This window comes from Lampris incognitus, chromosome 9, assembly GCF_029633865.1.
Source record: "Lampris incognitus isolate fLamInc1 chromosome 9, fLamInc1.hap2, whole genome shotgun sequence".
NCBI lineage: Eukaryota > Metazoa > Chordata > Actinopteri > Lampriformes > Lampridae > Lampris > Lampris incognitus.
In genome coordinates, this window is record NC_079219.1 from 54032243 (window position 1) to 54047444 (window position 15202).

The following is a 15202-nucleotide window of genomic DNA, read 5'->3' on the forward strand; positions in this document are numbered from 1 at the left end:
TGGTCTTTATTAAGCACTTATTAATGCCGTATTCTGCATGGCCTTATTATACAACCAGTAAGCCATTAACTATGAGTTTTCCCTCTATAACCTCAGAAGTATTGCTTATTAGTAGTACCATCTCAATATGCTTTGCTTAGTATGGACTTTATGAGGTGGTAGCACCACAAGAAGAGTTATTCTCCCTTACTAACACTTAATGAATATGCTCTGTTCTTACATAACAAAACACAAAAGTACAAGTGTTAATAGTGTTAAATTACTCTTAATTAAGTTTTTGTTTCTTAGCAGATGTTCCCCATACTAAAGTGACATCTTGATCATTACTAATTCACTAGTAATTAAGTTTTTTTTACTTAGAATATGTTCCCCATACTAAAGTGTTACCAAAAGTACAACTTGGCTGAACACTGTGATGGTGTGGCGGCCTGTCCAGGGTGTCTCCCCGCCTGCCGCCCAATGACTGCTGGGATAGGCTCCCGCGTCCCCTGAAAGCAGGATGAGCGGTTTGGCTGGACGGATGGAACTTTGTCCATTTTAGTCAACATATTCGACAGACTTTTTTTTTTGTTTCCTTTTGCTGCTGAGAGGTGCTGTGTGGTCGTACCCCACTTTAGAAGCTACTATCCTCTCCATACCAATTAAAGGACCCCCTGTCGCCGCAGTGGCGCCCCCAAGGGATGGCCAGGGCCACCCTGATACTATCCCTGGCCCCCCCCCGCTGGCCCCCCCAGCCACGAGTCGCATATGCAGAATATGCTTCTGATTATGCAGAATATGCTTCTATCTGATATCTTACATTAGGTGCTGTTCATTTAAATCAATAATGTATATTTTTCTTAACTCTTATATTGACAGTTTTCAACTAGCCTGTACAGCAGTGATTCTCAACCTTTTTGGGGTCCTGGACCCCCTGCGTATTTTTGATCTACCCTGAGGACCCCTCCACCTGATCTTGGGGGAGGGGGGTTGCAATTTGATAGAAACAGTAGAAACTGCATTTTAAATTGCATTATAGCATTTATTCACTCTTTGGGGCAAAAATAAGAGCTTTCAGTTGTAACTTAGATATAGTTAACAAAACAGAATTCTTATGCAGTAACTTTCAGATATATGTAACAAAACAGAATATGTATTCAGTAACTTTCAGATATATATAACAAAACAGAATATGTATTCAGTAACTTTCAGATATACGTATGTAACAAAACAGAATATGTATTCAGTAACTTTCAGATATATGCAACAACAGAATTTTTATGTAGTCACTTTTAACAATGCAAACGGGAGCGAGATCTCTTATTAAAATACAATAAATTACACTTGTGAAACAGATGTAATTAGAGAAAAAAGTCCTGTTACCCTTTATAGTTTAGGTAGATAAAGGTCTCAGTCACATTTGAGTAAAACAATCCTATTTCTATAAATGTCATAGGATCCTTTTTTTAAAGATATTTTATTTTCACGGACCCCTTGCAATTACACCACGGACCACTAGGGGGTCCGCGGACCCCCGGTTGAGAAACACTGCTGTACAGTATACTACAACAGCATCATAGAATTCCCCAAATTCAGTCATGGCTTTGGGTTTTGGTGTGCCACCCCAAGATTTTCAGTGGCCCCATCTGGCCCCCCCCCCCCTATGAAACATTTCCGAGGGCGCCACTGTGTCGCCGGGGTACCGCTATGACGTCACGCTCTGGACGCGCGTTTGTGTAGGGTGGTTGTCGGCGCGCGTGGTGCCTGCGCGCGGCTGCGGCGGCGCGCCGGCGCACACTTCCGACTCCCGCGAGTCGGCGTGACGTAGCCGCGGGGACCGTTCGTCGACGTGCCGTCTCCGGCGTCAGATCTTCATTGGAGGAGCGAGGGAGCAGAGGTAACGAACCGCACGACCTGTACTTACTGACATGTCGCGACCGAACGAACGCTTCTTTTGACGGCGGGTCACCGACAAGGGTGATGGGGAGGGGGGGGGGACGCGCTTTAAATCCCGTACTGACAAATTCATGTTTATTAACGAGGTAATTGCGCGGATTTTTTTTAAATCGCCGGTTAGGTTTCTGCTTTTTGGGGGGGGGGGGTTTAATCGGATGTAGGTTCAAGTCGGTGTTAAGTCATGTTGCCGAACCGAATCTGGTGTGTTGTCGCTGACCGTCTTGATATTGGTTTAACAGACTCGTAATAACGGAAAAATGGGACCAGGTGAGGACGAGCAAAACGCTACGGACCACAGGTGAGACGTGCTGGGCTGATGTATCTTGTGTTTGAACCCAACCACACCATCGCATCCGAATCTGTTGCCCGGGCTGCTGCAGCCCCAGTTGCCCCGCGGAGAGGCGCCGCCGGGCCGTCGGGCTTCCCGAGTCTGCCGCCGGTTCCGTGGGAACCGGCTGGCTTCCTCCGTGCCTGGAAGCGGCAGGGTGTGTCAGGACGAGAGCGCAATGCCATGACTTCCTGAAAGTACGAGCAGAGGATAGGGACTTGGAATTAAAAAAAAAATTTTTTTGTTAATGACGAAATAATTAGAACGTTATTGTTGGCTACACGTTCAGACTTGTACGTGCATGAGGCAGGTGCGTAGGAGAGGGACGAGCGGATCGAGAGCTGCGAACGAAGTCCCGCACACCGACTTGCACTTATACGTTCATCTGAGCCGGAGCCGGCTCAGATGAATGTATAAGTGCAAGTCGGTGTGCGGGACTTCGTTCGCAACTTCACTTTCTGTTTGCAACTACTACTACTTCCGGCTGCTCCCGTTAGGGGGCGCCACAGCGCATCATCCGTTTCCATCTCTTCCTGTCCTCTGCATCTTCTTCTTGACACACCTGCATGTCCTCCCTCGCCGCATCCACAAACCTCCACTTTGGCCTTCCTCTTCTCCTCTTCCCTGGCTGCTCCATATTCACCATCCTTCTCCCAGTATACCCAGTATCTCTCCTCCACACATGTCCGAGCCATCTCAATCTTGCCTCTCTTGCTTTGCCTCCAAACCGTCCAACCTGAGCTGCCCCTCTAATATGCTCGTTCCTAATCCTGCCCTTCTTCGTCACTGTCGACCAAAATCTTAGCGTCTTCAACTCTGCCGCCTCCAGCTCCACCTTCCTGTCTTTTCATCAGTGCCACTGTCTCCAAACCATTATAACATAGCTGGTCTCACTACCATCTTGTAAACCTTCCCTTTGACTCTTGCTGGTACCCTTCTGTCACAAATCACTCCTGACACTCTTCTCCACCCTGCCTGCACTCTCTTCTTCACCTCACCTCTGCACTCCCCGTTACTTTGTACAGTTCCAGGGTGTCTCCCCACCTGCCGCCCAATGACTGCTGGGATGGGCTCCAGCTTCCCCGCGACCCCGTTTGGGATAAGCGGCTTGGATAATGGATGGATGGATGTTAAAAATGATAGGAACAAACCCAGAACCTGTGTAAAATGCTTGGCTGTAATGTCAGTAACGGAAGAACATTTATATGAACATGTTGATTGAATTTGAGATTAATGCATAATAACTTCAGCATTTTGTTCCTCTTCAAGCACTGTGTATGTGCACAATCCACACTTGGAGAAAATGAAGGAGGACATACTCTACCACTTCAACCTGGGAACCTCCACTCACGACCTGCCAGCTACGTTTGGGGATGTGAAAGTAATCATCCTTCCTAGAATCCAGTCATACGGATAACTGACACATATATGTGATCGTGGATAACGCTCTCCGGCTATGTTTTTGTTTCTTCCCGCCAGTTTGTGTGTGTTGGGGGCAGTCCCTGGAGAATGAAGTCATTCATTGAGTACATTGCTGCTGAGCTGGCTTTGGAAGACCCTAAATCAGAGTACCCAAATATCTGTGCCGGAACAGACCGCTACGCCATGTACAAAGTGGGCCCGGTGCTCTCCGTCAGTGTATGTAAAAATATATATATATTCTTGTGACAAGTCTATACCATCCCAGAATAATAATGAATATCTAGACTACTGTTTGGCACCCAAAATATACTATGTGCATTATTTTATTGTGGTAGTTCATTACTGAAAAGCAATATCCGTTGTTTTGTTTTTTTGACCTTTGAATAACACTTGAAATAGTGAAACACTGTGATATAGTAATATACAAATTCCCAAGTAGTGTGGCAATAAATGAAGGTGTTCTTTCAAAGCATAGTTGTGGGTAAACTGGTTATAACATATCTATGTTTGCCTTGCAGCATGGAATGGGCATCCCTTCTATTTCCATAATGTTGCATGAGTTAATTAAGCTTCTTCATCATGCGGGCTGTACAGATGTTACAATTATACGCATCGGGACTTCAGGTGGCATAGGTAAGCCCGAGGTTACTTGGTATAGTTTTCTTATTCATGCACCTGGTTGCAAAAAACGATCCCGGGTCAGTTTTCCTGTCAAACCACTAACAGTGACTGCACTTCCTAGAACACATCTGTGTGATCCTTTAAAGAAGATCGAAATCTTAGCTATTTCAACTCCTTGAATGGTCGCATCTCTTTAGCCATAGATAGGTTGCCATACTTTTTCAGATTAGCTTGTATTTCACAAGGGATGTTGGTGCTGCTGGTTTTCCAGGTTTGAGGATAGTTTTGCCACAAGGGGGGGCTCAGCAGACTCCCCCGCTTGTAGTTTTGAGAGAAACATGGGGAGATGCTCTGTTATAATCTGTGGTCATAATGCTAATGAGCCTCCAAACGATAGGCTGAAGCAAGAGGTCTTATTTGAGCTAAGACTTTGAGAAACAGCAGTAAGCCTTATTAGAAAAACAAGGCTGTTGAAATCAATGTTCCCTGGTATTTGATAGGCAAAAATTGATTTCCAAGGAGGGCCACATAAAAAGTTTTTCCTTGGTGATAATACTGTTAGAACTTTGTATTACCTCTTAATCTGTGGGGTCTTAAAAAAGTTTGAATACTTGTAAGTAAATTTCGCATCAGAATATCTAAAAACAGTTTGTAGTCTGCACTTGGATTCTAATATGGATAGTGTGGATAGAAGGAAGTCGTACGATCTGAAATTGTTCCTTTTAAAGAAGAAAAAATATATCAGTGAAGATTTTGTCAGTGTATGAGCTGAAAACATGGAAGTCACACATTGGTCCCTATACTGCAGTATGTGGTTTTACAGTTGTTCATAGAGAAATAATGAGGAAAAAATGCAGCATTGAAAAACCCTCAGTGATTTCTGTAAATGCTTTTGGAGGATTTCTATATGATCTCCATCGTCTTCTTTTGGTTTCCAGGGCTTGAGCCCGGCACGATTGTTTTGACCAAGCAGTCTGTGGACGCCAATTTCCTGCCCAAGTTTGAGCAGGTGATACTGGGGAAGACGGTAGTTCGCAGCACCGACCTGGACCTAGGCCTGGCTGAGGAGCTGCTGCAGTGCAGCAAGGACCTAAGCCAGTTTGAGACAGTCATAGGCAACACCATGTGCACCATGGATTTCTACGAAGGTACGGGTTCTGCATCTCTAGATATTGACCCCATTGTTAACCGAAAGACCAATAAATGGATTTAGATGTAATGTTGGTGTCTAATGTCATCGGATGTAACACTGACCCAGGGCAAGCCCGTCTGGATGGAGCTTTCTGCTCTTACTCGGAGAAGGATAAGCAAGAGTACCTGACTAAAGCCTACGACGCAGGAGTATGCAACATTGAAATGGAGTCATCCGTGTTTGCAGCCATGTGCAAACTGAGCGGTTTGCGAGGTAAGACGGCATGCATCAGCGTTTACTTTTTTTTTTCCTGGAAAATGTGTTCACGTGATAGATTAGAACAATTTTAATTTAACTTGAAGGCCTTATGACCTGTTTTATGCTCCCCTGGCACTCCCATACTTTGCCCTTTCTTTCGATCCTTACTTAAACCATAAACCATGAGAGATTAATCCCAGAAAGCTGAATCAGTTCATGTGGATGTTATCTTTAGTGGGAGAAACATTTTATCACTCATCTAGGTGACTTCATCAGTCTCAGCTGACTGGAGGTATCCCCACCCTTATAAGCATACAGTGGCGTAACAACTGAAACCAGCGATCGGTTTGCTGTGACCATTAATTAGAGTCAAAATGGCCACATGTACTACTCAGTGGTGAATATATGGAGGAAGTGGGAAAAGAGGGCTCTGATGTCCTATCCAGGGACACCACCTAACCATTGGTTCAGATTTGTGGACGACACCTGGGTTAAAATTAAATCTCAGGATGTGCCACATTTCACCGGCCACATTAACTCTGTGGACAACCACATCGTTCACCAGGGAGGATGTGAAAAGAAAAGAATTAGCGTTCTTAGACTGTGAGATTGCAATTGGTGATGGGGGATATTTGATTGTTGACGTTTACTGTAAACTAACACATACTGGTCAGTACTTAAGGTTTGACTCTCATCATCTACTGGAGCACAAACTAGGAGTCATCAGGACGCTGTACCACCGAGCTGGCAACGTCCCCACCGACACAGCAGCCAGGGAAGGGGTGAAAGCCCACATTAAACGGGCCCTGGTTAAGTGTGGTTATCCTAACTGAGTGCTTGTCAAAGCCAGGAAGACGCCCAAACAGTGCACCAGCCAATAGAAGAGAGGAGAAGGACAACAGCTGCCTAATTGTAAAGCAGTGGTGATTCTGTATGTGGCGGGAGTGGCGGAACAGTTGAGATGCGAATTTTCCAAACACCGCGTCTCAGTTGCTTTCAAACCCCAAAACACGTTGTGCCAGAAATCGGTCCACCCCAAGGATCCGGTCCCCCGGCACAAACAGAGCAATATAGTGTACGCTGTTAAGTGCCAGGAGGGTTACCGTGACTTGTACATCAGGGAAACTAAACAGATGCTGGCCAAGAGGATGGCACAACACAGGAGAGCTAACATGTCAGGCCAGGACTCCACAGTCTACACCCAGCTACAGGCCAGGGGCCACTCTTTCAAGGATGAGGATGTGCACATCCTTGATAGGGAGGATCACTGGTTTGAACAGGGAGTCAAAGAGGCCATCTATGTGAAGAGGGAACAACCATCCCTGAACCGAGGGGGGCTAAGGGCCTGGATATACTCCAGAGCAGATGCGTATGCGGACTCTGCGAACACATGGTACTTCTGTTTATACTACTTACTGAAGCCCGCTTGGAGTATGCATTTCGCACATGTGCAGTAGATCAGCATTAACGTATTTCGGGGCAAAATGGCGACATACATGCAAGAAGAAGAAGAAGAGCAGCTGTGTTTGTTGTATTTAGCACAATTGGAGGGGGAAAAAAAGGAAAAAAGTGGAACACAAGAAATTGGTGTGTGCCTGTCTTCAAACTCGGCATCCATTTTTGTTTACCAGCGCATTCGCAGTTGTGCCCTTGTCTGCGCAGACCAATGCGGACCAAGTCTGCGTGGACACAAAAAAATGGAGGTACGTGGATGTCCGCGCGGACCCTACGCGTACACCCTCCGATGACGAAATTTACGTCACGTGGACCCTCGCGTACTCACGGACGCGGAAAGTATAACTTGCGCTTAAGAGTACATCTGTCACCATCTTACAGTGGTGTGATTGCAACTATTCCCCAATCCTCTGAATAGTACACATGGCCATTTTAACTAATTAGTGGTCACTGCAATTTTCATATGAGACTGATTGCTGGTTTCGGTGGTGGCCTAACTGTGCCGGTTTCGGGCAGCAGTATTGTTTATAAGGGTGGGGGTACCTGCAGTCAGCTGAAGTCACTTAGATGAGTGATGAAACGTTTCTCTCACTAAACGTTGCTTCCAGATGAGCTGATTCAACTTTCTGGGATGTACTCACCCGGATTATTGAGGATGCACCAAGACAAGAGATAAATTAAGGATCACGGTACATGGTGCCATTATGGGTGTCAGTACATCGGTCTTGATGCCATCTCAGATGCCGTGATACGAATCATATTTGAAGAATCGAAAAGAAGGAAAACAAATCAAGTTAACAACGACAAAACAGTAACAGATAGATGGAAGGAAATAAATACCTGAATAGATTCCCTCTGTCTACCTTGACAGAAGTAAAAAGGGAATACAGTTCACAGTTGGCAGTTACATCCACTGGCGTAGCCAGGGGGGGGGAGATTTCGAGTTTAACCCCCCCGTAATAGTTTCTGACAGTTCCAAACTGCTTATTCACGGGCGTAAGTTTAGTGCAGCACAGCTTTATCAAATAACACTGGTTTTGCACAGTCCCTGTGCCGAATGATTCCCATAAATGTGCAGTGATTTTATCATAAACCAATCAGTAAGCTACCTGGATTTTTAACCACGCTCTTTCTTTGAGAGACATAAATTGAACAAGTCACATCACTTTTGTAATCATGTATGCTGTTGGCTATACAATCTTATCTTACAGCAAACCAATCATAGTTGAGCTATTGTGGGAATGCATTGTTCAGCTCGAAAGGGAATCGTTAGCGAGCTGTGATCATCACCGATGTTGGCTAGCTAGCTAGCTACCTGAATCGTTGCCTAGCTGCAATGGATCGAACAAAAAAAGAACAAATAAATCAGCGACTTCACCCTTCCCCCGAAAAAGTCTAAAGCCTCTGAATCTGATCTTGTCGGCGACTGCGGCATTTCTGGCGGAGTGAACACACATTCGCCGCTCCTAAAGGGTTATAATCTGTTACACATTGATGTTTAGTATATTTTCTCAAACCCCCCTCCCCCCCCCCCACAAAATGAATTCCTGGCCACACCACTGGTTACATCATTTCCATTATGGGAGAATATAAGCTTGCACTTCATGACGCCATGTCTGAAAGCACTCTGAGTCTCTTCTCTGACAACTAAATCTAGACGCAGTAGTTTTTAATTTAAATTTCTTCTCCTTCTCTGAAGCTGCTGTGGTTTGTGTGACGCTCCTGGATCGGCTGAAAGGAGATCAGCTGACCAGCTCTCACGAAGTTCTTCACAGCTACCAACAACGTCCTCAGATACTGGTCGGCCATTTTATTAAGAAGCTCATGTGTGCCTCAGCCAAGAACTAAAAGTAAACGCACATGCAGAATTTTAGGCGTCGTCACTGGGGACCTATGCAGCGAAACACCTCATGCACGTCAGAATGTGTGGGCGTCCTGCTGATCCAGTCAGTCAGGAGCGTACCGTGTAGGCTCAGGCCTTATCGTAGCGTCCCGGGTTTGAATCCGGCCACAGGACCATTGCTGTGTGTCTTCTCCTGCTCTCTGAACCTTGCGTTTCCTGTCTGTCTCTCCTGTCCTGTCAGATAAAATGCCAAAAATACACACGGAATGCCAAACTCCGAATGAAACCGTTTCACTCTGCAATAATCTTAAACTTAAAAAAAAAAATGCAAGCGAGTTGTGCGCTTCCTGCTGTTTGTCGTGTTGCTGTCCCTTTCAGTGGTGGTCTCAGCACCGTATTGATCGTGATTTCGCTCGTCACATTTTAGCACATCATTACAGTGTATTTGCTGATATTTGTCACACTGTGCTTCCGCTGTCGTCTTCATGTATTTGCCTAAGGACCTGCAGGGAATTGGATGTACTATAATCACGTAGAGCCGTGCGATCATTAAGATGTTTCCTCTGCGATGCTACCTCTTATTTTTCTACAACATGTGACACTGGTAATGTCAGGCCACGTAACGATTCTGTGCCAAAATATGAATGCATTCCTCATCTTATGTGTGCCTGTGTATTTGACAACAATTGTCGGTCGGCTTGTTGAGCGCTAATAAAATGACGCTATATTATCAGTGGGGTTTGTGTTTGTCATTGTACATCGGAAGCAGCTATAGAACTGTGTGTCTGTCTGTGTGTGTGTTTTTTAGTACGTCCTCCTTAGTTTGAGAGAAAACCTGCTGCCTACTGGCATTCTTTCGTTATTATAATCCACGAAGCAGTGGCTCGTCTGCAGCCTTACTGTAGTACCATGAGTGGATTGAGTTTCCACCACAGGAATAACCCTGAAAGAGGAAGTCTTCATTAAATAATTGAACTTCGAACTACTTGTAAGGTTGCAATCATTAATCAAGCCTTGGTAGTCGCTATAAAGCTATGAAATCTGTTATTAACGTCAAGTCATAATAAATACATATAGGCATTTCCAAGGAGCGTGTTTTGTGTTCTGGGTGGCACAACGGCGCAGTGGTTAGCGGCAAGAAGGTCCGGGATTCAAGTCCCGGGGTAGTCCAACCTTGGGGGGGGGGGTCATCCTCTGTGTGGAGTTTGCATGTTCTCCCCTTGTCTGTGTGGGTTTCCTCCGGGGGCACCGGTTTCCTCCCACAGTCCAAAGACATGTAGGTCAGGTGAATCGGCCATACTAAAAATTGTCCCTAGGTGTGAATGTGTGTGTGTCGGCCCTGTGATGGCTTGTCGGCCTGTCCAGGGTGTCTCCCCGCCTGCCGCCCAATGACTGCTGGGATAGGCTCCAGCATCCCCGCGACCAGCAGGATAAGTGGTTTGGATAATGGATGGATGTTTTGTGTTTCTGCTACGAGCGGGTCAGACCAGAACAAGGCCTCGGAGCTCTGGTTCACAGCAACGCACAATGTCTTCAAACGATACTTGGCTCCAGTTTACAGAAGCAATCAAGAGGCACAATTAGGGCCTGTTTCAGTCTGTTTTGCTGAGATACGAGGCTCGAGCATGATATCAAGGACATCTCGAGGGTTATGTTAGGACAGCAGATCTGGAAGTCTTTCAGCTGGGAGACGTTTCAGTTCATCTTTTCCTTTTGTAGTCAGACTTCGAACAACGTCATCCTTAAACGTTTAAAAAAACAAGTGCTTTATTTATTGAAATGTGCTTTACTGCTACTTGTCACTATTGGACCAAATGTGTTTTTGGACCAACATTTATTTTATTTTTTTTGCTTTGTTCTCTCTGTTTTTCTACGTTTTTGGTGGTGTCGTTTTTGGGAAATTTGGGATGTGTGTTTTTTTCTGTTGTGTTGCACTGCCGTGGGCTGGGGGGAAACGGAATTTCGTTTCGTTTGTGTACACGAGTACATGATAGAACGACAAATTCTTCCTGGTCCCTGAAATGTTTTGCTACTTGTTGGCGAGGGCCGATAAGACGTGTTGTTGTTGTTTTGTGGTTGTTTGAATTCCTTTACTTTCATTGCATTTGTCTGTACCGGTTTATCTTGTGAACCACCTTGGGACAAACTTGTTTTACATAACTTCTGGTGCCGTCCCGGGAGGCAGCCTGCCAGAGTTGCTCTTCGTCATCTTGTGTCTTTTTCACTCTTTTCTATCTTTACTTTTTTGTTTCTAGATTTGTCAAGTATTAAAGTGGTAATGTAGTGACAATGTGGCTTTGCATCAGTGGCGTGTCCAGGGAGTGGCCTGGGGCGGCACGTGCCACCCCTGGAATCTGATTGGCCACCCCAGGTGCCACCCCTATGATTGGCTATCTGCCCAGTCAGAGGCGGGTCTTAGTTTGAACTCTTTGAGGCACAAATTGGTGCATAAAAATTCACCAGAATGCGGGAAATGAAGTGTTCGACGCTTAAAATTTCCTGGGGGAGGACCCCCAGACCCCCTGCTTCAGGCCACCCCTGCACAAGTCAGTGCCCTACTTGGGCCACCCCACTCAAAAAAGTCTGGACACGCCACTGCTTCGCATGATCATGTTTCTGTTCATGCTTTTGGAGTATTTCTGTCATGCCAGATCGCCGTCCTGGCGAAGGACACCCAGGGCTCCATTGTTGACTCCGGGGATCAGCTCCTGAGCCTTTGACAGGGCAGCGTGGCCGGCGAGACACCGGAGGACCCCAAGGAGCTGAGGAGGAAATACCAGGGCTGCAGAGCCGGGAGGAGACAATGGTTAAGGAAGTGGAGATACACGCCGTATCTTCCCACTATCATCACGAGGAGCGTTAGATCATCGGTGAACAAGATGGACGAGTTAACATCACTCACAAAGCGCGAGAGTGTGTTTCATGAGGTCTCTATTCACTGTAAGCCATTATCTTATGTATTTACAGTTAGTTATTGGCAGCATGGTTGCCAGCAAGTTGCTGTATTTTGATTTACAATAAACTACTGTAATGCAATTTACAGTATATAGAACAATAATGTGGCGAGTTTTTTTTTTCATATATAATTTTTTGGGTACCCCCCCCCCTTTTCTCCCCAGTCGTACTTGGCCAATTACCCCACTCTTCCGAGCCATCCCAGTCGCTGCTCCACCCCCTCTGCCGATCCAGGGAGGGCTGCAGACTACCACATGCCTCCTCTGATACATGTGGAGTCGCCAGTCGCTTCTTTGCACTTGACAGTGAAGAGTTTTTGCCAGGGGGACGTGGCACGTGGGAGGATCACGCTACCCCCCCCCCAGTTCCCCCTCCCCCCTGAACAGGCACCCCAACCGACCGGGGGAGGCGCTAGTGCAGCGACCAGGACACATACTCACATCCGGCTTCTTGCCCGCAGACACGGCGAATTGTGTCTGAAGGGACGCCCGACCAAGCCAGAGGTAACACGGGGATTCGAACCAGAGATCCCCGTGTTGGTAGGCAATGGAATAGACCACCACGCCACCCGGACACCTCACTGTTGTGAGTTTGCATGGAGAATGAGAGGCCGAGACCTCTTTCGATCGCCCCTACACTGCATGACCCCGGGAAAGGAGAGGCGAGAGGCAAGGATTTAGTTTTAATGGCAGCTCCTGTGTCCCAGACATCGCACAACCCTAGGAGTGCTCCTTTATTCTGCCCCTCCCCGATGATTGCCGAACAACGGCTTCCCGTAACGAGGTCACTCTGGAACACATCAATCTTGGTCACGATCCTACAGTCAGTCGGTCCGTAAAATGGTCGTCAAGCCAGTCCGAGTCAAACATCCAAACAATAATACAACAACATGAACACAACATTAATAAAACAATGATCCGAATGTGAACGTAACAGTCTCATAATCCCTTGTGCTTCCCCAGTGTAAGGCCGTCATCAGTCCAGCGACCATCTTCCCCGGTCATGGTAGAGCCCCCACCTGAGGAGTCAGTTGTTCTCGACAACCTCATCACCCAAGACATAGTCCCTCAAATGTCCAGGGGGCCATCGTTGGCAAACAGGCTGCCTGGGGCTTACAGGAAGTGCAACTGGAGGAGGAGCACACCGATCGGCACATGGGGCGCTACTGTCACCCCTGGCCCCAACAACAGGTGGGGCAAGGGGGCGGTATGGAGAGAGTCTGTCCTGGTGCAGCACTACCACGCGCCCCTGGCCGGGCATGTGGACCCGGTATACCACCTCAGACAGCCAGCCCATGACCTCTCCGGTCCCCTGCCAGTGGCTGCAAAGCTTGGGGGAAATCCCCTTCTTGCGAACGGGACGATACACCCATACCTTGTCCCCTCGCATGAAGTTGTATGAGAGGTTAGACACGAAGGAAGGAGCAAAGGACTTGTACCAATTGGCTAGACAGAGGGACTGGGCTGGGAAGGATGTGTAGCAGTTAAAGGCGATCAAGGATAGAGATGGAAATGTGCTGACAAGCGAGGAGAGTGTTGAGAAGGTGAAAGGAGTACCCTGAGGGGCTGAGGAACGAAGAAAATGAGAGCGAGAGAAGGTTGGATGATGTGGGGTTAGTGAATCCGGAAGTGCGGTGGATTAGCAATGAGGAAGTGAGGGCAGCTATGAAGAGGATGAAGAGTGGAAAGGCAGTTGGTCCAGGTGACATACCTGTGGAGGCATGGAGGTGTTTAGGAGAGATGGCAGTGGGGTTTTTAACTAGATGGTTTAACACCATCTTGGAAAGTGAGAGGATGCCTGAGGAGTGGAGAAGAAGCATACTGGTACAGATTTTCAAGAATAGGGGTGATGTGCCGAACTGTAGCAACTACAGAGGTATAAAGTTGATCAGCCACAGCATGAAGATATAGGAAAGAGCAGTGGGAGCTAGGTTAAGAGGAGAGATGATGACTGGCGAGCAGCAGTATGGTTTCATGCCATGAAAGAGCACCACAGATGCGAAGTTTGCTTTGAGAATGTTGATGGAGAAGTATAGAGAAGACCAGATGGAGTTACATGGTGTCTTTGTGGATTTAGAGAAAGTGTATACCAGGGTGCCAACAGAGGAGGTGTGGTATTATATGAGGAAGTTGGGAGCGGCAGAGAGGTATGTAGGAGTGGTGCAGGATATGTATGACGGCAGTGGGACGGTGGTGAGGTGTGCGGTTGGAATGACAGATGGGTTCAAGGTGGAGGTGGGATTACATCAAGGATCGGCTCTGAGCCCTTTCTTGTTTGCAATGGTGATAGAGAGGTTGACAGATGGACGAGATCAGGCAGGAGTCTCTGTGAACTATGATGTTTGTGCATGATGTTGTGATCTGTAGTGAGAGTAGGGAGCAGGTTGAGGAAATCCTGGAGAGAAGAGGAGTGGAAGTCAGTAGGAGCAAGATGGAATACATATGTGTAAACGAGGAGGACAGCGGAATAGTGAGGATGCAAGAAGAGGTGACGAAGGAGGATGAGTTTAAAAACTTGGGATCAACTGTTCAAAGTAACGGGGAATGTAGAAGAAGGTGAAGAAGAGAGCGCAGGCGGGTTGGAGTTGGTGGAGATGAGTGTCAGGAGTGATTTGCAACAGAAGGGTACCAGCAGTTCGAGTAGGGCGCAGGTTGGGGAGAGGTGGAGGTATGCACTGGAGAGAAGAGGAATGAAAGTCAGTAGGAGCAAGACAGAATATATATGTGTAAACGAGGAGGACAACGGAATAGTGAGGATGCAAGGAGGAGAGGTGATGAAGGTGGATGAGTTTAAAAACTTGGGAACAACTGTTCAAAGTAACGGGGAATGTAGAAGAAGAAGGTGAAGAAGAGAGCGCAGGCGGGGTGGAGTGGGTGGAGAAGAGTGTCAGGAGTGATTTGTGACAGAAGGGTACCAGCAAGAGTTAAAGGGACGGTTTACAAGATGGTTGTGAGACCAGCTATGTTGTATGGTTTACAGACAGTGGGGGACCGCTCAGGTTGGACGGTTTGGTGACAAAGCAAGAGAGGCAAGATTGAGATGGTTTGGACATGTGTGGAGAGATCTGCAGTGGACGTTTTCCATCTGGATATATTGGGAGAAGGATGCTGAATATGGAGCTGCCAGGGAAGAGGAGAAGAGGAAGGCCAAAGAGGAGGTTTATGGATGTGGTGAGGGAGGACATGCAGGTGGTTGGTGTGACAGAGGAAGATGCAGAAGACAGGAAGAGATGGAAACAGATGATTCCACTGGG

The 15202-nt window shown here is 46.9% G+C and overlaps 1 protein-coding gene across 3 annotated transcripts; it reads left to right on the forward strand.

Moving 5' to 3' along the window:
- The first annotated feature begins 1804 nt into the window (after positions 1 to 1804).
- upp1 (uridine phosphorylase 1) lies at positions 1805 to 12043 on the forward strand. Of its 3 annotated transcripts, none has more exons than XM_056285655.1 (8): positions 1805 to 1876; positions 2175 to 2233; positions 3533 to 3644; positions 3743 to 3901; positions 4204 to 4318; positions 5245 to 5454; positions 5565 to 5711; positions 8851 to 9709. In XM_056285655.1, exons 2-8 carry the CDS (start codon positions 2193 to 2195, stop codon positions 8997 to 8999), a joined length of 933 nt encoding a protein of 310 aa, XP_056141630.1. In that variant the 5' UTR covers positions 1805 to 1876; positions 2175 to 2192; the 3' UTR covers positions 9000 to 9709. The 3 variants fall into 3 exon arrangements, with proteins under 3 accessions (XP_056141630.1, XP_056141632.1, XP_056141631.1); XM_056285657.1 differs by lacking the exon at positions 8851 to 9709 and adding an exon at positions 11646 to 12043 and having other exon boundaries at positions 1806 to 1876; XM_056285656.1 differs by lacking the exons at positions 1805 to 1876; positions 2175 to 2233 and adding an exon at positions 2250 to 2460.
- Positions 12044 to 15202: the final 3159 nt, after the last annotated feature.

Excerpts from the sequence above, each read along its gene's own strand:
- upp1 (XM_056285655.1), top strand. The coding sequence starts at position 2,193 with ATGGGACCAGGTGAGGACGAGCAAAACGCTACGGACCACAG. Across the intron at positions 4,319-5,244 it reads CGGGACTTCAGGTGGCATAG|GGCTTGAGCCCGGCACGATT; the intron begins GTAAGCCCGAGG and ends TTTGGTTTCCAG. Across the intron at positions 5,712-8,850 it reads CAAACTGAGCGGTTTGCGAG|CTGCTGTGGTTTGTGTGACG; the intron begins GTAAGACGGCAT and ends CCTTCTCTGAAG.